We start from the raw sequence: 21,075 nt of genomic DNA, 5'->3' as shown, positions 1-21,075 counted from the left end.
AGTGCTATAAGAAAAACTTATAGCTTCAAATACTTACATTAGAAGAGGCAAGGGGGGCTTATATCAATTATTAAGGCTTTCAACTTCAGAAGTGAAAGATGATCAAATTAAATTCAATGTAAGTAGAAAAAAACATAATAAAGTCCAGAAATAATGAAATAGAAAACAAACACTAGAGAAAAATTAACAAAACTTAAAAGCTAGTTTTATGAAAAGATCAATACAAGTGAAAAACCTCTAGATAAACTGACTAAAAAAGGGACACAAACTGGACTTCCCTGGCTGTCCAGTGGTTAAGACTCCGTGCTTCCACTGCGGGGGGCGGGGGGTGGGGGTGGCCAAGTTCGATCCCTGGTGGGGGAACTATTATCCTGCATGCCCCGGGGTGTGGTCAAAAAAAAAGGACACAAAGTATATTGGAGGAGGTCATCAAGAGGACGTAATCAGTGATTGACTGATGGGCTGGACTCAGGCAATCAGAGGTTCCTCATTCCCTCAACTGCCCTTGAAATGTCCATTCTTACCACTGTCCCCACAATGGGAGCTGTTCCAAGGATACAGCTTTGAGAGAGTAAGGTGTTGAGACCATTGGACTGTGGAGGTGACAGATCCCAGTTAAGGCCTCTATCTAAACTTTTATGATTCTGGTGGTGGGCGTGGAGATCTACTCATCTCGTGGCCATCTAAGGCAAGCCTCATAAGTAAGCCCCCTTCTTATTAAACCTGCCAGCTACCAATCTGGAGTGGTCTGCTTCTTTCTTCAGTCTCTCCTTGCTCAGTGTGTACAGCAGCCAGGTTGTGAACTAACAACTGATAAGGCAGCCAGGAGACTGAAGAAACAAGCCCTGGGCAAGAGGCATTTGAGGATAATATCCTGAGTTAGACATCGACCTCTATGTCAGGAGGGGTGGCCTGTATGTTAGATGCTTGTGGACCAATGTGTGAGTACAGGGGCGCCCTGAAAAAGCCGGGTGGGTTGATGCATTTGTTTGAGGAACTGAGCAGAGCACACTGTGGCAAAGAAGGGAAACAAATGGCTGCTGCGGTGGGCTGTCCTCTACTGTGGGCAGTTCTGTGGCCACTGATGCCCAAATAGAGGCTGAAGCTTGAGCTAGACAGTTGGAAGAAGAGCTGAAGTTAGAGAAGAACATGCAGTTGTCCACTACTCTGCTAGCTTCGGGGCTGGCAGACAAGATACAAGAGCAGAATAATAAGTTGGAGACCTTCATGTGCCATTTTGCAAAGCTAGGAGGGCACAAGCTACTGCAGATTAAGGTCCAAGTACTTGTGAGAAAGCCTGATTAGGATGCTAAGAGGTAGAATCCCTGGGAAAGTGAGGAGAGCAAAGGGGAAGATGTTGTGGTGATTGAAACAGAGTGCCTCATGTTGCCCAACCCCTAATACAAAGAAAAAATCTAAATAGTAGTCACCCTAGACTTCTGATAATAGAGAAATACACCCCAAAACTCCTAGGAGAAAAACGTCATTCTTTCTCTGTCCCTGAAGTTGTCAATGTCTTTGAAATGTAAACACCCCAGGAGAAAACGAAAATACTGCCTACAGAGACTGAAGAAAAAAAGGGGGTGAGGGAAATGCTTTTCAAAATATAGGCTGCTATAACAACTACTGAACCCGTGTGCCACAACTACTGAAGCCCACGCGCCTAGAGCCCGTGCTCTGCAACAAGAGAAGCCACTGGAATGAGAAACCCACATGCAGCAACAAAGACCCAATGCAGCCAAAAAAAAGGCATCCACAAGAGACAAAAAATAAATAAAATCAGCAGAAAAAAAAATTTGTTTAAAAAAACATGAGGGCGGAATGGAAGGGAAGTAGGAGGGGTCACGTAATAAATGGGCTTTGGCAGTGGCTTTCTGGTGTGGGTTAACCAGGCTCCACCCACGGATTCTGTTTTCTTAGCAGAGGTCACGCGAGAACCAGATAGGCTGTAAGTATGTTGTGCATTTAAAACTTCAGCAGGAAACTTGCAGTAGTCTCCAAGCAGGAATAGATTTGTAATAATGGGTTGTAATCAGCCTTCCTTCTAAGGAAAAGCTGAGAACCTTCTCATTTTACCTCATGAAAAGTAAGCTATGAGGCAACTTTTGGCAAACATCTATTAACTGGGTGAAATGGGCCTCTCGCCCGAGATTTTACTGCAGCTGCGTCTCTCCAGCACAACCAGCTCTTTCCTCTGCAGCTGATTGGCTCTGGAATGTGGCCAGAAACCTACTTCCTGCAATTAAAGGAGTCAGGCCTCTAACTGCTGATCTGTTTTCTTCTCTTCTGAGTGATGGCGCTGACCATTTTTATCCTCCGGCTGGCCGTCTGCATCCTGGCATTTCCCGTGTACCTGCTGGACTTCCTGGGCCTGTGGAACTGGATATGCAAAAAATCGCTCCCCTACATCTTGGCAAGGTTTACTGTGATGTACAACGAACGGATGGCGAGCAAGAAGCAGGAGCTCTTCAGCAATCTACAGGAGTTCGCAGGCCCCTCCGGGAAGCTCTCCCTGCTGGAGCTGGGCTGCGGCACAGGGCCCAACTTCAAGTTCTACCCGCCTGGATGCCGGGTGACCTGTATTGATCCCAACCCCAACTTTGAGAAGTTGTTGATCAAGAGCATTGCTGAGAACCGACACCTGCAGTTTGAGCCCTTCCTGGTGGCTGCCGGGGAGGACCTGCACCAGGTGGCCGACGACTCCATGGATGTGGTGGTCTGCACACTGGTCCTGTGCTCCGTGAAGAACCAGGAGCGGATCCTCCAGGAAGTGTGCAGGGTGCTGAGGCCGGTGAGTACAGGGTGTGAGGGCTGGTTAGTAGTAACCACTATCACCAAGGGCAGCCCTATCAATTTCAGGTAGATCAAACACCCTAACATAAAAAGTACAACTACTAGAGAAGACACTGCCGAATTTTTTTAAAAATCTTAGAGTGGAAAAGAAGCTATATAGGAAAAGATTGATAATACATGAATATGTAAAATTTTAGAACTCCTGCAGAGAAAAAAAAGGAGTGTAAAAAAACTTAAAGTACAAAAAAGTTTGTAAAAAGTATTTGCCAAGGATGATAGATAATGCGTTAACTTCATATGAAAAGACATTACAGGACTTCCCTGGTGGTCCAGTGGTTAAGAATCTGCCTGCCAAAGCAGGACATGGGTTCGATCCCTGGTCCGGGAAGATCCCACATGCCACGGAGCGACTAAGCCCGTGTGCCACAACTACTGAGCCTGCGCTCTAGAGCCCGCAAGCCGCAACTATTGAGCCCACGTGCCACAACTACGGAAGCCCGTGCGCCTAGAGCCCATGCTCTGCAACAAGAGAAGCCACTGCAATGAGAATCCCTTGCACTGCAACGAAGAGTATCCCCCGCTCGCAGCAACTAGAGAAAGCCTGCGTGCAGCTACAAAGACCCAGGGCAGCCAAAACTAAATAAATTAATATAAAAAAAAATTTTAATAAAAAAATAAAAGACATTACAAATCAAGATCAATAGAATTCTTAAATCAGTTTTTTAAAAAAGAGAAAAGTAAGCAAAGCACAGGAACAGAAATATAAATAAAAATAGCCAATATATGATATAAATGTTGTCTTGCAATAAAAGAACAAATTAAAGCAAGATATCACTTATACGTGGAATCTTAAAAATATAACAAACGAATGTATATAACAAACAGAAATAGACTCACAGATATAGAGAACAAACTAGTGGTTACCAGAGGGGAGAGGAAAGTGGGGAGGGGCAAGGTAGTGGTGTGGGATTAAGAGATACAAACTACTATGTATAAAATAAATAAGCAACAAGGATATATTCTACAGCACAGGGAAATATAGCCATTATTTTGTAATAACTTTAAATGAAGTATAATCTATAAAAATTCTGAATCACTGTTATACACCTGAAACTAATATAATATTATAAATCAACTATACTTCAATTAAGAAGAAATTAAAGCAAGATACTATTTTTACCTACTACACTGTCAGAGATTTTTAAGTTCAATATGGTGTTGGGGTGAGTCTGGGGGACTGGATTACCCCAGTTGGAGGAAGTGCCCTCTTTGGAGGGCAATTTGATAATATCAAACTTTCAAGGACACTTCCTCCTTCATCCAACAGGAATTTATCCTATAGCTATACTGCACAAATGTGCAAAAACTCATTCATATGCGAAAATATTCATTACAGTATTTGTAATACCACAAATTGGAAATAACCTAAACATCCAGCAACAGGAGGTAGGAGGCTGTTAAGTAAATTGTCACATCGTATAAAGGATTTCTGTGCAGCTGTTAAAAGAACAAGGAAGAGTTACCTATGTTGATATGAAAAAACTATCTCCTCAAGAGACAGTGTTAAATTAAAAAGCAATGACAGCATAGAATATTATATACAGTATAAGTCCATTTGTGTGTGTGTGGGAGAATATACCTATATAAGTATTTATGTTAATGGGAATGATACACAAGAAACTATTAACAGTGGTTACCTCTTGGGAAGGGAATTGGATGAGGGGAAGGAATTACTTTTCATATTATACCTCTCTGTATAGTTTGAAATTCTTTATACCTATATGTAATTTTCACATATTACCTTTATTGTTTGTTTAAAAACTAGTTTAAAATAGTTTTATTCTAAACATAGGTGAACATAAAGTATGGATATCTTTTTAAAATTAATTTATTTATTTATTGTTAATTTTTGGCTGCGTTGGGTCTTTGTTGCTGTGTGCGGGCTTTCTCTAGTTGCAGCGTGAAGGCTTCTCATTGGGGTGGCTCCTCTTGTTGTGGAGCACAGACTCTAGGCGCATGGGCTTTGGTAGTTGTGGCATACGGGCTCAGCAGTTGTAGCTCACAGGCTCTAGAGCACAGGCTCAGTAGTTGTGGCACTCGGGCTTAGTTGCTCCGCGGCATGTGGGATCTTCCCAGACCAGAACTCGAACCCATGTCCCCTGCATTGTCAGGCGGATTCTTAACCTCTGTGCCACCAGGGGAGTCTCAAGTATGGGTATCTTAACATTTGAATTTACTATACTAGAGGAAATGGATGTTCTGTAATCCCCAGTTTTATTTTCTAACAGAGGAAGTTCCTCAGGAAGAAAAGGACTTGAAGATAGTGTTTAGAGGCAATTAATATACAGTCGTCCCTCAATTTCCTCGGGGTCCCTCCCTGTCCCCTCCACAGATACCAAAATCTACAGAAGCTTAAGTCCCTTATATAAAATGGTGCAGTACCTGCATATAACTTATGCACATCCTCCCGTATACCTTAAATCATCTCTAGATTACTTATAATACCTAATACGATGTAAATGCTATGTAAACAGGTGCCAGCATGTGGCAAATTCAAGTTTTGCTTTTTTGGAACTTTCTGGATTTTTTCCAAACATTTTTGATCTGCATTTGGTTGAATCCAAGGATGCAGAACTTGTGGATACTGAGGGCCAACTGTAATTCTGTCTTTGGCTCAAGGATAGGCCAACGTCAAAGTAGTAACTGAAAAAAGTCTGATTCTGATACTCAAATCCTGGGTTCTTGTGTCCTAAGACTGGGCATGGTTAGAGGTTTTGCTTACAGTGTTACTAATCTCACAACACCTCTGCAAAGCAAGTAACGGTCATCTCTGGTTTAAGCCCTGAGAGTGCCCATAGGGGATCATATTCTTGGTGGTCTTCCTTAGCTCCTCCGAAGCACCCATTCTCTGCTGAACAGAACCAGGAGCTTTCCTACATTCTCATGTAGGAAACAGTCCTTTAAAGCAGGTATTGCCTTCATGTTGGACTGGGGAAACAGACCCAGAAGAGTTAAGAAACTTGCCTCAAGTTACACAGCCACTATGTCTGACTTTAATGCAAATATTCTTATCACTGTACCACAGTGCTTGTCACTGGGGCTTTTTATCTGACTTCAACATTTCTACCACTTTTGCTGGCTTTTCTTCCTCTGCCCATCCCCTAAACGCTGGAGTTTCTTTTTTAGCTCTCATTTCACTTATATACACCCCCTGTGCAATCTCATGTACCCCCAATGTTTTCAATTACCGTGCATACACAAATGGCTTCCAAATCTAAGTTTCAAGCTCAGATCTCTCTTCTAACCCCAGATCTTCATACCCAGCTGTCTACTCGACAGTCACCTGGATGGGTAACAGGCATCTCTAGCTTAACCTGTGTAACCCAGAGGGCATCAGCAACCTCCCCAGGCCTGGATCACCTCTTCTCTCCTGTCCTCTTCTATGGAAAAAAAATATTTCAATCAGGAAATTTCAAGTTTTCCATTCCTGAACACAGGTCTTACACTTACCCATAGATTTGGAGGAACTCCATCTCTAAACCCTGCCTGGGATAGCCAACACTAGGGAGGCTAGAAGAGGCTAAGGAGTGGGACAGTCACCCTGGGTCTGGGAGGTAATCATTGGTCCGTTTCCCCCTTCACCCCAGAGGTAGATAAGTAGAAAACTTCTGAAGACTCCTTAATAATGTGTAGCCTCTACTGTGTCCAGACTTGACCCATATGTATAGGACCGTCCTAGATGAAAGCAGCAGTTACTAACTCCTATATGACAGTAATTTACACACAGCATCCACTGACCAAATAAAATACCTAATGACAAAATATAACCATGAATTTAGTAACACTTTTAGATGATTCAGTATTTTAATAAAATAAATCCTATCATTTACATCCTGTGACAATGGCACAAAAGTATAAGACATAGGCTTTTGGGATCCACCATCTGTGGTGGTGCCGCCACCAGGATGCAGATTTTTGTGAAGATCCGGACAGGGAAGACCACCACTCTCGAGGTCGAACCCTCGGGTACAATAGAAAATGTAAAGGCCAAGATCCAAGATAAGGAAGTAATTCCTTCTGACCAGCGAAGACTGACCTTTGCTGGCAAGCAACTGGAAGATGGACATACTTTGTCTGACTACAACATTCAAAAGGAGTCTACTCTTCATCTTCTGTTGAGACTTCGTGCTGGTACTAAGAAAAGGAAGAGGTCTTAACCACTCCCAAGAAGAACAAGCATAAGAGAAAGAGGGTTGGGAATTCCCTGGCGGTCCAGTGGTTAGGACTCTGCACTCTCACTGCGGAGGGCCCAGGGTCGATCCAAGGTTGGGAAACTAAGATCCCACAAGCCACACGGCCAAAAGAAAAAAAAGAGAGACAGAGAGAGAGAGAGAAAGAAGGTTAAGCTGGCTGTCCTGAAATACTGTAAGGTGGATCAGAATGCCAAAAGCAGTCACCTTCATCGGGAGTGCCCTTCAGATAAATGTGGTGTGGAGTTTTTATGGCCAGCCACTTTGACAAACACTATTGTGACAAATGTTGTCTGACCTATCGTTTCAACAAACCAGAAGACAGGTTATTGTATATTGGTTAATAAAAGACATGAACTAATGAACTAAAAAAAAAAAAAAAGTATAAGACATGGTTATTTAGTCCCAGGCAGTACTAGGTATGGATTCAGACGCCCACAGTTTGCAAAGCAGAGCCTAAGAACAATACTCAGATGAATTTAAAGCTTTTTTTTAAATAAAAGGGGAAGTTTAAAAAATTGTAATTAAAAGGCAAACAACAAACAAGGGAAAACATCTGTAGTCTATGTAGTCTAATTATACTAAAAGCCCTTACTAATCAGTAAGAAAAAAACCAATGGCCTATTAGAAAACCGATAGTGGGGACTTGCCCTGTGGCACAGTGGTTAAGACTCGCAACGCAGGGGGCACAGGTTCAATCCCTGGTCAGGGAACTAGGACCAGGGAACTAGATCCCACATGCATGCCGCAACTAAGAGTGAGCATGCCACAGTTAAGGAGCCGGCGAGCCACAACTAAGGAGCCCACCTGCCACAACTAAGACCCAGCACAACCAAATAAATAAAAGAAAAAAGAAGAAAACTGATAATGGACATTAACGGACAAATCAGAAAACAAGAAATCCAAATAATCAATAAGGTTTAGTAAAAGATGTTACGATTACGAATATTAAAGCTATGCATGTTATCAAAAATACCATATTACACATCAAATTGACAAAGATATAGGAGAAAAAGTACTGATGAGAGTTTATTGGAAATGGGCATTCACATCTATTGCTAGTATGAATGCAAACTGCTACAACTTTTCCAAAGGGCAATTTGACAACCTGTACCAAAAGCTTTAAAAAGGCACAGATGTTTGATTCAGCAATTCCACTTTTTAGCAAGTTATTTATTTGTAAATAATTATAGATGGTCACAAAGATTTATGGATAAGGATGTTCACTGTAACAGTATTTATAACAATGTAAAATTGGAAATAGCCTAAATGAGAATGGTTAAATAAGAGATGGTAGGGCTTCCCTGGTGGCACAGTGGTTGAGAGTCCGCCTGCCGATGCAGGGGACACAGGTTCTTGCCCCGGTCCGGGAAGATCCCACATGCCGCGGAGCGGCTGGGCCCGTGAGCCATGGCCGCTGAGCCTGCGCGTCCGAAGCCTGTGCTCCGCAATGGGAAAGGCCACAACAGTGAGAGGCCCGCATACCGCAAAAAAAAAAAAAAAGAGATGGTAACTTCAGTGGTGTGAAATATTGCATAAAGGTTTTTTAAACCATCTTTTAGAATAATACTCAAATACATAAATAAAATAAAACAGATTATAAAACAGAGTGTATATTCCAATCCTAGTTTTAGGAAAAAAATATTCATATAAACGTATACACAAAATTTTATTTTTTTTTTGCTTTTTTGCTTTTTATTTTTTTTTTTACACAGCAGGTTCTTATTAGTTATCTATTGTATACATACTAGTGTATATATGTCAATCCCAATCTCCCAGTTCATCCTACCGCCCCCACCCCCACTTCCCCCCCTTGGTGTCCATACGTTTGTTCTCTACATCTGTGTCTCTATTTCTGCCTTGCAAACAGGTTCATCTGTATCACTTTTCTAGATTCCACATATATGCGGTAATATACAATATTTCTTTTTCTCTTTCTGACTTACTTCACTCTGTATGACAGTCTCTAGCTCCATCCACGTCTCCACAAATGACCCAATTTCATTCCTTTCTATGGCTGGGTAATATTCCATTGTATATATGAACCACATCTTCTTTATCCATTCGTCTGTCGATGGGCATTTAGGTTGCTTCCATGACCTGGCTATTGTAAACAGTACTGCAACGAACATTGGGGTGCATGTGTCTTTTTGAATTATGGTTTTCTCTGGGTATATGCCCAGTAGTGGAACTGCTGGGTCATATGGTAATTCTATTTTTAGCTTTTTAAGGAACCTCCATACTGTTCTCCATAGTGGCTGTATCAATTTACATTCCCACCAACAGTGCAAGAGGGTTCCCTTTTCTCCATACCCTCTCCAGCATTTTTTGTTTGTAGATTTTCTGATGATGCCCATTCTAACCAGCGTGAGATGATACCTCATTGTAGTTTTGATTTGCATTTCTCTACTAATTAGTGATGTTGAGCAGCTTTTCATGTGCTTCTTGGCCATCTGTATGTCATCTTTGGAGAAATGTCTATTTAGGTCTTCTGCCCATTTTTGGATTGGGTTGTTTGTGTTTTTAATATTGAGCTGCATGTGCTGTTTATATATTTTGGAGATTAATCCTTTGTTGATTCATTTGCAAATATTTTCTCCCATTCTGAGGGTTGTCTTTTCATGTTGTTTATGGTTTCCTTTGCTGTGCAAAAGCTTTTAAGTTTAATTAGGTCCCATTTGTTTATTTTTGTTTTTATTTCCATTACTCTAGGAGGTGGGTCAAAAAAGCTCTTGCTGTGATTTATGTCAAAGAGTGTTCTTCCTACGTTTTCCTCTAAGAGTTTTATAGTGTCCGGTCTTACATTTAGGGCTTTAATCCATTTTGAGTTTATTTTTGTGTATGGTGTTAGGGAGTGTTCTAATTTAATTCTTTTACATGTGGCTGCCCAGTATTCCAAGCACCACTTACTGAAGAGACTGTCTTTTCTCCATTGTATATTCTTGCCTCCTTTGTCATAGATTAGTTGACCATAGGTGCGTGGGTTTCTCTCTGAGCTTTCTATTTGGTCCATTGATCTATATTTCTGTTTTTGTGCCAGTACCACATTGTCTCGATTACTGCAGCTTTGTAGGATAGTCTGAAGTCAGGGAGTCTGATTCCTCCAGCTCCGGTTTTTTCCCTCAAGATTGCTTTGGCTATTCAGGGTCTTTTGTGTCTCCATACAAATTTTAAGATTTTTTGTTCTAGCTCTGTAAAAAGTGCCATTGGTAATTTGATAGGCATTGCATTGAATCTGTATATTGCTTTGGGTAGTATAGTCATTTTCAAAATATTGATTCTTCCAAGCCAAGAACATGGTATATCTCTCCATCTGTTTGTGTCATCTTTCATTTCTTTCGTCAGTGTCTTACAGTCTTCTGAGTGCAGGTTTTTTACCTCCTTAGGTAGGTTTATTCCTATGTATTTTATTCTTTTTGTTGCAATGGTAAATGGGATTGTTTCCTTAATCTGTCTTTCTGATTTTTTTGTTGTTAGTGTATAGGAATTCAAGAGATTTCTGTGCATTAATTTTGTATCCTGCAACTTTTCCAAATGCACTGATTAGCTCTAGTAGTTTTCTGGTGGCATCTTTAGGATTCTCTATGTATAGCATCATGTCATCTGCAAACAGTGACAGTTTTACTTCTTTTCAAATTTGTATTCCTTTTATTTCTTCTTCTCTGATTGCCATGGCTAGGAGTTCCTTGCCACTATGTTGAATAATAGTGGCAAGAGTGGACATCCTTGTCTTCTTCCTGATCTTAGAGGAAATGCTTGCAGTTTTTCACCATTGAGAATGATGTTTGCTGTGGGTATATGGCCTCTGTTATGTTGAGGTAGGTTCCCTCTATGCCCACTTTCTGGAGAGTCTCTATCATAATCGGTGTTGAATTTTGTCAAAAGCTTTTTCTGCATCTATTTACATGATCATATGGTTTTTATTCTTCAATTTGTTAATGTGGTGTGTCACATTTATTGATTTGCATATATTGAAGAATCCTTGCATCCCTGGGATAAATCCCACTTGATCATGGTGTATGATCCTTTTAATGTGTTGTTGGATTCTCTTTGCTAGTATTTTGTTGAGGATTTTTGCATCTATATTCATCAGTGATATTGGTCTGTAATTTTCTCTTTTTGTAGTATCTTTGTCTGGTTTTGGTATCAGGGTGATGGTGGCCTCGTAGAATGAGTCTGGGAGTGTTCCTCTACAACTTTTTGGAAGAGTTTGAGAAGGATGGGTGTTAGCTCTTCTCTAAATATTTGATATAATTCACCTGTGAAGCCATCTAGTCCTGGACTTTTGTTTGCTGGAAGATTTTTAATCACAGTTTCAATTTCATTACTTGTGATTGGTCTGTTCGTACTTTTTATTTCTTCCTGGTTCAGTCTTGGAGGGTTATACCTTTGTAAGAATTTGTCCATTTCTTCCAGGTTGTCCATTTTATTGGCATAGAGTTGCTTGTAGTAGTCTCTTAGGATGCTTTGTATTTCTGCAGTGTCCATTGTAACTTCTCCTTTTTCATTTCTAATTTTATTGATTTGAGTCCTCTCCTTCTTTTTCTTGATGAGTCTGGCTAAAGGTTTATCAATTTTGTTTATCTTCTCAAAGAACAAGCTTTTAGTTGTATTGGTCTTTGCTACTGTTTTCTTTGTTTCTATTTCATTTATTTCTTCTCTGATCTTTATGATTTGTTTCCTTCTACTAACTTTGGGTTTTGTTTGTTCTTCTTTCTCTAGTTCCTTTAGGTGTAAAGTTAGACTATTTGAGGTTTTTCTTGTTTCTTGAGGTAGGATTGTATTGCTATAAACTTCCCTCTTAGAACTGCTTTTGCTGCATCCCATAGGTTTGGGATCATCGTGTTTTCGTTGTCATTTTTCTCTAGGTATTTTTTGGTTTCCTCTTTGATTTCTTCAGTGATCTGTTGGTTATTTAGTAATGTACTGTTTAGTCTCCATGTGTTTGTGTTTTTTACGTTTTTTCCCTGTAATTTATTTCTAATCTCATAGTGTTGTGGTTGGAAAAGACGCTTGATATGATTTCAGTTTTCTTAAATTTACCAAGGCTTGATTTGTGACCCAAGATGTGATCTATCCTGGAGAATGTTCCGTGTGCACTTGAGAATAAAGTGTAATCTGCTGTTTTTGGATGGAATGTCCTATAAATATCAATTAAATCTATCTGGTCTATTGTCAATTAAAGCTTGTGCTTCCTTGCTAATTTTCTGTCTGGATGATCTGTCCATTGGTGTAAATGAGGTGTTAAAGGCCCCCACTATTATTGTGTTTTCCTGTTGATTTCCCCTTTTATAGCTGTTAGCATTTGCCTTACGTATTGAGGTGCTCCTATGTTGGGTGCATATATATTTATAATTGTTGTATCTTCTTCTTGGATTGATCCCTTGATCATTATGTAGTGTCCTTCCTTATCTCATGTAACAGTCTTTATCTTAAAGTCTATTTTATCTGGTATGAGTATTGCTACTCCAGCTTTCTTTTGATTTCCTTTTACATGGAATATATTTTTCTATCCCCTCACTTTCAGTCTGTATGTGTCCTGAAGTGGGTCTCTTGTAGACAGCATATATATGGGTCTTGTTTTTGTATCCATTCAGCAAGCCTGTGTCTTTTGGTTGGAGCATTTAATCCATTCACATTTAAGGTAATTATTGATATGTATCTTCCTATTACCATTTTCTTAATTATTTTGGGTTTGTTTTTGCAGGTCCTTTTCTTCTCTTGTGTTTCCCATGTAGAAAAGTTCCTCTAGCATTTGTTGTAGAGCTGGTTTGGTGGTGCTGAATTCTCTTAGCTTTTGCTTGTCTGTAAAGCTTTTGATTTCTCCGTCGAATCCGAATGAGATCCTTGCTGGGTAGAGTAATCTTGGTTATAGGTTCTTCCCTTTCATCACTTTAAGTATATCATGCCACTCCCTTCTGGCTTGTAGAGTTTTTGAGAAATCAGCCGTTAATCTTATGGGAGTTCCCTTGTATGTTATTCGTTGTTTTTCCCTTGTTGCTTTTAATAATTTTTCTTTGTCCTTAATTCTTGTCAATTTGATTACTATGTGTCTTGGCGTGTTTCTCCTTGGGTTTATCCTGCCTGGGACTCTCTGCACTTCCTGGACTTGGGTTGCTATTTCTTTTCCATGTTAGGGAAGTTTTCGACTATAATCTCTTCAAATATTTTCTTGGGTCCTTTCTCTCTCTCTTTGCCTTCTGGGACCCCTGTAATGTGAATATTGGTGCATTTAATACTGTCCCAGAGGTCTCTTAGGCTGTCTTCATTTCTTTTCATTCTTTTTTCTTTAATCTGTTCTGTGGCAGTGAATTCCACCACTCTGTCTTCCATGTCACTTATCAGTTCTTCTCCCTCAGTTATTCTGCTGTTGATTCCTCTAGGGTATTTTTCATTTCAGTTATTGTATTGTTCATCTCTGTTTGTTTGTTCTTTAATTCTTCTAGGTCTTTGTTCTTTAATTCTTCTAGGTCTTTGTTAAACATTTCTTGCATCTTCTCGATCTTTGCCTCCATTCTTTTTCCGAGGTCCTGGATCATCTTCACTATCATTATTCTGAATTCTTTTTCTGGAAGGTTGCCTATCTCCACTTCACTTAGTTGTTTTTCTGGGGTTTTATCTTGTTCCTTCATCTGGGACATAGCCCTCTGCCTTTTCATCTTGTCTATCTTTCTTTGAATGTGGTTTCTGTTCCACAGGCTGCAGGACTGTAGTTCTTCTTGCTTCTGCTGTCTGCCCTCTGGTGGATAAGGCTATCTCAGAGGCTTGTGCAAGCTTCCTGATGGGAGGGACTGGTGGTGGGTAGAGCTGGGTGTTGCTCTGGTGGGCAGAGCTCAGTAAAACTTTAATCCGCTTGTCTGCTGATGGGTGGGGCTGAGTTCCCTCCCTGTTGGTTGTTTGGACTGAGGCAACCCAGCACTGGAGGCTACAGGCTCTTTGGTGGGGCTAATGGCAGACTGTGGGGGGGGGGGGGTGGCTCATGCCAAGTAGTACTTCCCAGAACTTCTGCTGCTAGTGTCCTTGTCCCCGTGGTGAGCCACAGCCACCCCCTGCCTCTGCAGGAGACCCTCCAACACTAGCAGGTAGGTCTGGTTCAGTCTCCTATGGGGTCACTGCTCCTTCCCCCTGGGTCCTGATGTGCATACTACTTTGTGTGTGCCCTCCAAGAGGGAATCTGTTTCCCCCAGTCCTGTCGAAGTTCTGCAATCAAATCCCACTAGCCTTCAAAGTCTGATTCTCTGGAAATTCCTCCTCCCATTGCCGGACACCCCAGGCTGGGAAGCCTGACGTGGGGCTCAGAATCTTCACTCCAGTGGGTGGACTTCTGTGGTATAAGTGTTCTTCAGTTTGTGAGTCACCCGTACCCAGTGGTTATGGGATTTGCTTTTATTCTGATTGCACCCCTCCTACCATCTCACTGCAGCTTCTCCTTTGTCTTTGGATGTGGGGTATCTTTTTTGGTGCATTCCAGTGTCTTCCTGTCGATGACTGTTAGTTGGGATTCCAGTGCTCTCACGAGAAGGAATGAGTGCATGTCCTTCTACTCCACCATCTTCCACAAAATCTTAACAGTAGTTGTCTCGAGGTGATGAAAGATGATTGACTGTTTTTCTTTTTAAACTTTTCTGTATTTTCTGAATTTTCTAAAATAATATTGGTGAGACAGTATTGCCAGCCTCTGGAGCCAGACCACCCAAGGTAAAAACCTGATTCTGACATTTGTAAGCTGTATGACCTTGGGCAAGTTGTTTATTTTCTATGTGACTCTGTTTCCTCATCTGTAGAACATCGGAATGATAATAATAATGCTTACCAAATAAGTGCATTGTAAGGATTGAGTTAACATGTGATAGGCCTTACAGACAGGGTCTTGCATGCAGTAACTGCTTCAAATTCTAACTATTATTATGTATTACCTTTATGAACAGAAAATATAGATTGGCAACTCTGTATAAAATCTGACAGAAGATGACACTATTAACCAGAATAGTATCGTAGTAAGTTTGAATTTCTCCATGTCTTCTCGTGAAGTTGGCCTTTGGGGCCACTGAAATCTGACATTTAATCATCTTATAGGACTTCCCTGGTGGTCCAGTGGTTAAGAATCTGCCTGCCAATGCAGGGGACACGAGTTTGAGCCCTGGTCCGGGAAGATCCCACATGCCTCAGAGCAAGTAAGCCCATGCGCCACCACTACTGAGCCTGTGCTCTAAAGTCCGTGAGCCACAACTATTGAAGCCCATGCGCCTAGAGCCCATGCTCCGCAACAAAGGAAGCCACCGCAATGAGAAGCCCCTGCACCACAACAAAGAGTAGCCCCCGCTCACCACAACTAGAGGAAGCCTGCGCACAGCAACAAAGACCCAGTGCAGCCATAAAAAAATTAATTAATTTTTAAAAAATCATCTTATAAATTTTTTCCCCCAAACTAAAATCCTTGATGTGTTTTTTTTTTTTTTCTTTTCTTTTCTTTCTCAGGGAGGAGCTTTTTATTTCATGGAGCATGTAGCAGCTAAGCCTTCAACCTGGAATTACTTCTGGCAACAGGTCCTGACTCCTGTCTGGTACCTTCTGTTTGATGGATGCAACCTGACCAGAGAGAGCTGGAAGGCCCTGGAGTGGGCCCGCTTCTCCAAGCTGAAGCTGCAGCACTTACAGGCCCCCCTGTCCTGGGAGCTCCTGCGCCCTCACATCTACGGATATGCTGTGAAATAGAAGTTGAAACCTGAAGGGCTCGAATAATTTAAGGTTTGGGTTTTACACTTAAAATGCTAATTGGGGGACTTCCCTCATGGTGCAGTGGTTGAGAGTCTGCCTGTCAATGTGGGGAACACAGGTTCGATCCCTGGTCCGGAGGATCCCGCGTGCCGTGGGGCAACTAAGCCCATGTGCCACGGCTGTTGAGCCTGTGCTCTGGAGCCCACGAGCCACAACTACTGAGGCCATGGATACAACTGCTGAGGCCCGTGTACCTAGAGCCCCTGCTCACCACAGCTAGAGAGGGCCTGCACACAGCAATGAAGATGCAACACAGCCATACACACACACACACACACACACACACACACACACACACACACAACTAATTGGGAGAAGGGAACCCCCTTTTTAAGGTAAATTTGAATTTCATCACTAAAAGTTTATGTTATAACCTATTTAGCTATTTTCTATTGTCTGCCAAAGAATCAAAAACAAAACAAAACAGCTTTGAACTCTCCCTTAAAGGAAACAATGGGCTTTCATAATTGAAGTCCACCATTATCCTCAAACCTTACTTTATTCAGTAACTTCAAATTTTTTCTGTCTTATTTAAATTATTACCCAACAGATTTTAATTTTACCTTCTCTTTGAGAGGTTGATGCTAATTAGCAGTTAATCACTCAAAAGAAGACTTTGAAGAGGGAGACGTGAAAAGATCTTTTTCTATAAAATTAATTCATTTTTTTATCTTTGGCTGCGTTGGGTCTTCGTTGCTGTGCGTGGGTTTTCTCTAGTTGCAGCACACGGGCTTCTCATTGTGGTGCCTTCTCTTGTTGCGGAGCACAAGCTCTAGGTACACAGGCTTCAGTAGTTGTGGCTCACAGGCTCTAGAGCACAGGCTCAGTAGTTGTGGCGCACAGGCTTAGTTGCTCCACAGCATGTGGGATATTCCTGGACCAGGGCTCGAATCCATGTCCCCTGCATTGTCAGGTGGATTCTTAACCACTGCGCCAGCAGGGAAATTCCAAAAAAATCTTAATAATTCACAAAATAAATAAAGAAATACTGACTAGTTGAAAACTCCAAACCTAAACAGCACAGATTTTTTTTTTTAAAGAAATCTGAATCGGGGCCTCCCTGGTGGCGCAGTGGTTGAGAGTCCGCCTGCCGATGCAGGGGACGTGGGTTCGTGCCCCGGTCTGGGAAGATCCCACATGCTGCGGAGCGGCTGGGCCCGTGATCCGTGGCCACTGAGCCTGCGCGTCCGGAGCCTGTGCTCCGCTTCGGGAGAGGCCGCAACAGTGAGAGGCCCGCGTACCGCAAAAAAAAAAAAAGAAATCTGAATCTATTTGTTGTCCTTAGTATCATTGGGCTGGCTTTCAACATTAATGTACCAGGATGCCACACCTAGTTCTGCCCAGCTTTGTTATGTTTTTTATTCTGGTATTGCACCAGAGTTTGTTTCCCTGCATTCCAGTCTTCAATTCTTAAGATGAAGTTTGTACTTGACACTTCAGTATATCCATAAAACTATATGAAGCAGTTAGAGTTCTTGGGTTCATTTTCCTTATTATCTAACGTATACTTTGCTGAATGTAGTAAATTGCAGGCAAAGAAAAGGCCCACTGTAATTAGACAAACCTTGAATAACTAGATACGCTTTGTAAGAGCCGCCTCAAAATAGTCAAGCTGTGAGTCTGTAAAGAGGTAGATAAATACTGTTCGGATTAGTCTGATCAAATTTCCACTCTGGTCTCAAGATGATTTCTTTGTTCCCTGTAACCATGGAAACCTTGGGAAATCATCACAAGTGCTGTGAAAACAAGTTGGTCAATAAGAGGACTTAGAATTTTCAGCAATAGTTTGCATGCATTTTAATAAATTTAGAATATTTTCTGAGATGATTTTGCAAAGAGACTACTTTAAATATCAAATCAATAAATTCACTTACATTTTAGGAATGGAAATAAAATTAATGGTTTATATCTTTGCTGGCCTGGTTTCATTTTTCTTAGTGTCTCTGGGAGAGCTTTCCTTCACTGTGGAAAATTAAGCTATTTGAACACACAGATTTTTCCTCCTACAGCCAGGTAACTCTAAATACAGCTAGCAGATATTATTTATGTATTTATTTATTTATTTATTATTTGGCTGCGTTGGATCTTCGTTGCTGCGTGTGGGCTTTCTCTAGTTGCGGCGAGCAGGGGCTACTCTTCATTGCAGTGCACAGACTTCTCATTGTGGTGGCTTCTCTTGTTGCGGAGCATAGGCTCTAGGTGCGTGGACGTCAGTAGTTGCCGCGCCAGGGCTCAGTAGTTGTGGCGCATGGGCTTAGTTGCTCCACAGCATTTGTGAAATCCATAGAGCAGAAAGAAAGCTTACTATTCTCTCTTGAGCGTGAAAACAGTTAATGTTTCAGTGAGGTTAGGACATGCATCTATGGCCTCCTGGGCTATGGAACATGAATATCCTCCCTCTATGGTCGTCCAAAAGTAGGAGCCTCCTTATTTAGCCACCTCACTACTGGTTAGGTCAGTCTAGGGATTGAGAAATATGAAAAGCCACAGGTTGACATGGTGAAGTGTTACTGCCACATTGGAAGGTGAGTCGTACCAAAGTACAAAGTACTAGACACATTCTTATCAACTCCCTCTCGTTTAAACAGGGTAGCAAAATTTTTTTTTTAATATTTATTTATTTGGCTGCGCCGGGTCTTAGTTTTGGCACGTGGGATCTTAGTTGCGGCATGCAGGATCTAGTTCCCTGACCAGGGATCAAGCCTGGGCCCCCCGCATTGGGAGCGTGGAGTCTTAGCCACTGGACCACCAGGGAAGCCCCAGTGTAGCAAATATTATCCTCACTCTTTATAGGTGCAGAAAAATAAGTAAGTGAAATTTCTTACATTCCACAAGTTACTGAGCAAGTCCTAGGGCCACGATTCCTAAAGCCACAACACCTGTTTTGACAAGCATCGCTGCCGTACTACCTTCTCACTGCTTTCTTCCCCAGGCCCAGAAAACACACATTTATGATCATTCAAAGAGCCTAAGGAAGTGACCTAAGCCTGTGCAAAATGGAAACAGAAAAGAGTCAAAACACGTCCAGTGTCTTTTAGGTCCTGTGTTGGTTAGATTCCCTTGACTGCAGGTGACAGAACTTCCAATCCAAAAAGGACTCCACTGACTCAAATTAACGAAAAGTATTCAGGCAGAAAACCTCAGGCACAGCTTGAGCAAGGCTCAGATAATGTTATCAGGAGCCAGACAGTGTCTAGGGTCACATCTGCCCTCCTCTCTGTTTCAGGTGGTGAGTCTCTGAAGTAATGCCAATCTTCATGCTTCCAGGGCCCATGGCCAGTTGGAAAGATCAAGTCCACTTTTGCAAGGACTCCAACCAAAGTTCTAGATTGAGTCTCAATTGGCTCTTATTGACAATATTAGGTCACAAGCCCACCCCTGAATCAATCATCATATTTCAACGGGATGGGTCATGCTGATTGGCACAGGGCTTCATCCCTAGGGCTGAGCTCACCCAGACCATGTGGACTGAGACACGGAGAGTTGTATATCCTCCAAATGAAAGCAGAGCCTGCGACTGGGGAAAGCACGCAGGCACACTACGAATGGGCATTACAAGTACAAAGCTACATTCTGATCAGACCCTCTGCCGGCTTTTCTGTGGAACATCACGTAGTGCCACGCTTAGAACACTGGCTTTTCAGTGGGATAACAGCACGCAATGAGAGACATAAAAGAAAAAGAGGACACTGGCTTTGGCATCAAAGTGACGTGGGTCATGTTCTGGCTGTGCCATTCGTTGACTATGTGACCTGGGGCATGTTACTTTTCTAGTGTCACTTTCCTCATCTGTTAATGGGGATAAGAATACCTAAAAGGGTTACTGTGAGGAGTTGACGAAGTGAGGTACTTGGTGCTTAATAAATGCTGAACTTCATTCGACAAATATTTACTGAGTGCCTATTGTGTACTCTGCTCTTAGTGACTGGCTTAGAGCCCTGAATAAACTAGACTTGTTCCCTGCCCTGGTGGAGCATACAGTTGTGATCAGTGCTCTCTAAGAGGGAGAAGTGCAGGGTACAGGAGAATGGAATCTGACCCTCCTGGGGGGAGGGTCAGAGGCTTCCCTGAGGAAGTGACGTGTGAACTGAATTCCGGAGGATGAATAAAGAGTATTTCAGCCTCATGGAACAGCTTGTGCCAAAGACAAATAAAAAGAAGAAACACAGTATGTTCAAGGAACTGAAAGGAAGTAGGCAGGGCTGGGCACCAGAGCCTGAAGGGCAGATTTGGGGATGGCTACTATTCCATCAGCTTGTTCCTAATTTTGTTAAGGCCCTGGGTCCGTGAGCTCAACACTTATTTTAATGGCTAACAACGACAACAAACAAAACAATTCAATTTTATTATATTTATATAATATATATGTATTATATTCTGTTCCTAACTGTTCTGATATTCCAATTGCTTCTCCTGAATTCCTACCTATTTCACACTTGAATAGAAAGTGAGGCAAACATTACATAATAGTTCCTTTTGTACTCCTGACCCTAACGTAAGCCTTTCTCTTTGGTATTGCTTTAGAAAACACAGAGCTTAACATAACTGAAATTCAATTCTTATTTATCTGTTGAGGCAATTGAGGGTGTAATGAATCATAGCAGACTAATGTCAACAAAAGCAAAAAATGAAACTATTCAATAAGCTTCACTTTAAATACCTAAAAATTTAAAACCAAAAGCATTCAGGCTATATTAAAGAAAAACCAGAATTCCCTGAACCATGGAATCACCAGAGAATTGGGGGCAGAAGTTATGTTAACTAAGGACACAGGAAATGAACAGAGTGGCCAATGTTCCCAATTTCTAGTTCAGTTAAGAAAAAATAGTAATATGCAGATCAAGTAAGGCATTATTTGTTTCTAAAGGAAACTATGTGGAAACCTGCAGAGAATTACATGGGAACAAGGAAAATCACCATTCAGAATTCACCGTTCTTAAAGGTAAAAATCTCTCACATCCCATAGTGCAACTCAGGCTGCATCCTTCTCAATCATTAAAATGTATCTGACCCTGATGTCAACTTTCTCCTTGGAATGATCCTTTTTTTCTATGAGTCTAACAGCTAATAATAAAAATTTCCATTTATTACATGCCATCTTTATACTAGGAAGTTTACACAATTATTTTACATAGTACTCATAACTTTACCAGGCAGGTATAATTATCTGCATCTGACAAAGGAGAAAGCAGACCAGACCAGTGGATGTTCCGTTACTTGCCCAAGGCCACATAAGTGAGTGGCCACCCTGGTT

General features: G+C 41.5%; 1 protein-coding gene and 1 pseudogene across 2 annotated transcripts; both read left to right on the top strand.

Moving 5' to 3' along the window:
- The first annotated feature begins 1,926 nt into the window (after positions 1–1,926).
- TMT1A (thiol methyltransferase 1A) lies at positions 1,927–19,720 on the top strand. Of its 2 annotated transcripts, XM_060306409.2 has the most exons (3): positions 1,927–2,791; positions 15,522–15,791; positions 19,048–19,720. In XM_060306409.2, the coding sequence occupies exons 1-2, from the start codon at positions 2,294–2,296 to the stop codon at positions 15,756–15,758; spliced, it is 735 nt and encodes a 244-aa protein (XP_060162392.1). In that variant the 5' UTR covers positions 1,927–2,293; the 3' UTR covers positions 15,759–15,791; positions 19,048–19,720. The 2 variants fall into 2 exon arrangements, with proteins under 2 accessions (XP_060162392.1, XP_030690930.2); XM_030835070.2 differs by lacking the exon at positions 19,048–19,720 and having other exon boundaries at positions 15,522–17,082.
- Positions 6,759–7,403, top strand: LOC132597974 (ubiquitin-ribosomal protein eS31 fusion protein-like; annotated as a pseudogene).
- Positions 19,721–21,075: the final 1,355 nt, after the last annotated feature.

The sequence above is a fragment of the Globicephala melas genome, chromosome 10, assembly GCF_963455315.2.
Source record: "Globicephala melas chromosome 10, mGloMel1.2, whole genome shotgun sequence".
NCBI lineage: Eukaryota > Metazoa > Chordata > Mammalia > Artiodactyla > Delphinidae > Globicephala > Globicephala melas.
Note: the sequence above shows the minus strand (reverse complement) of the source record. Positions and strands in the feature narration are given on the sequence as shown.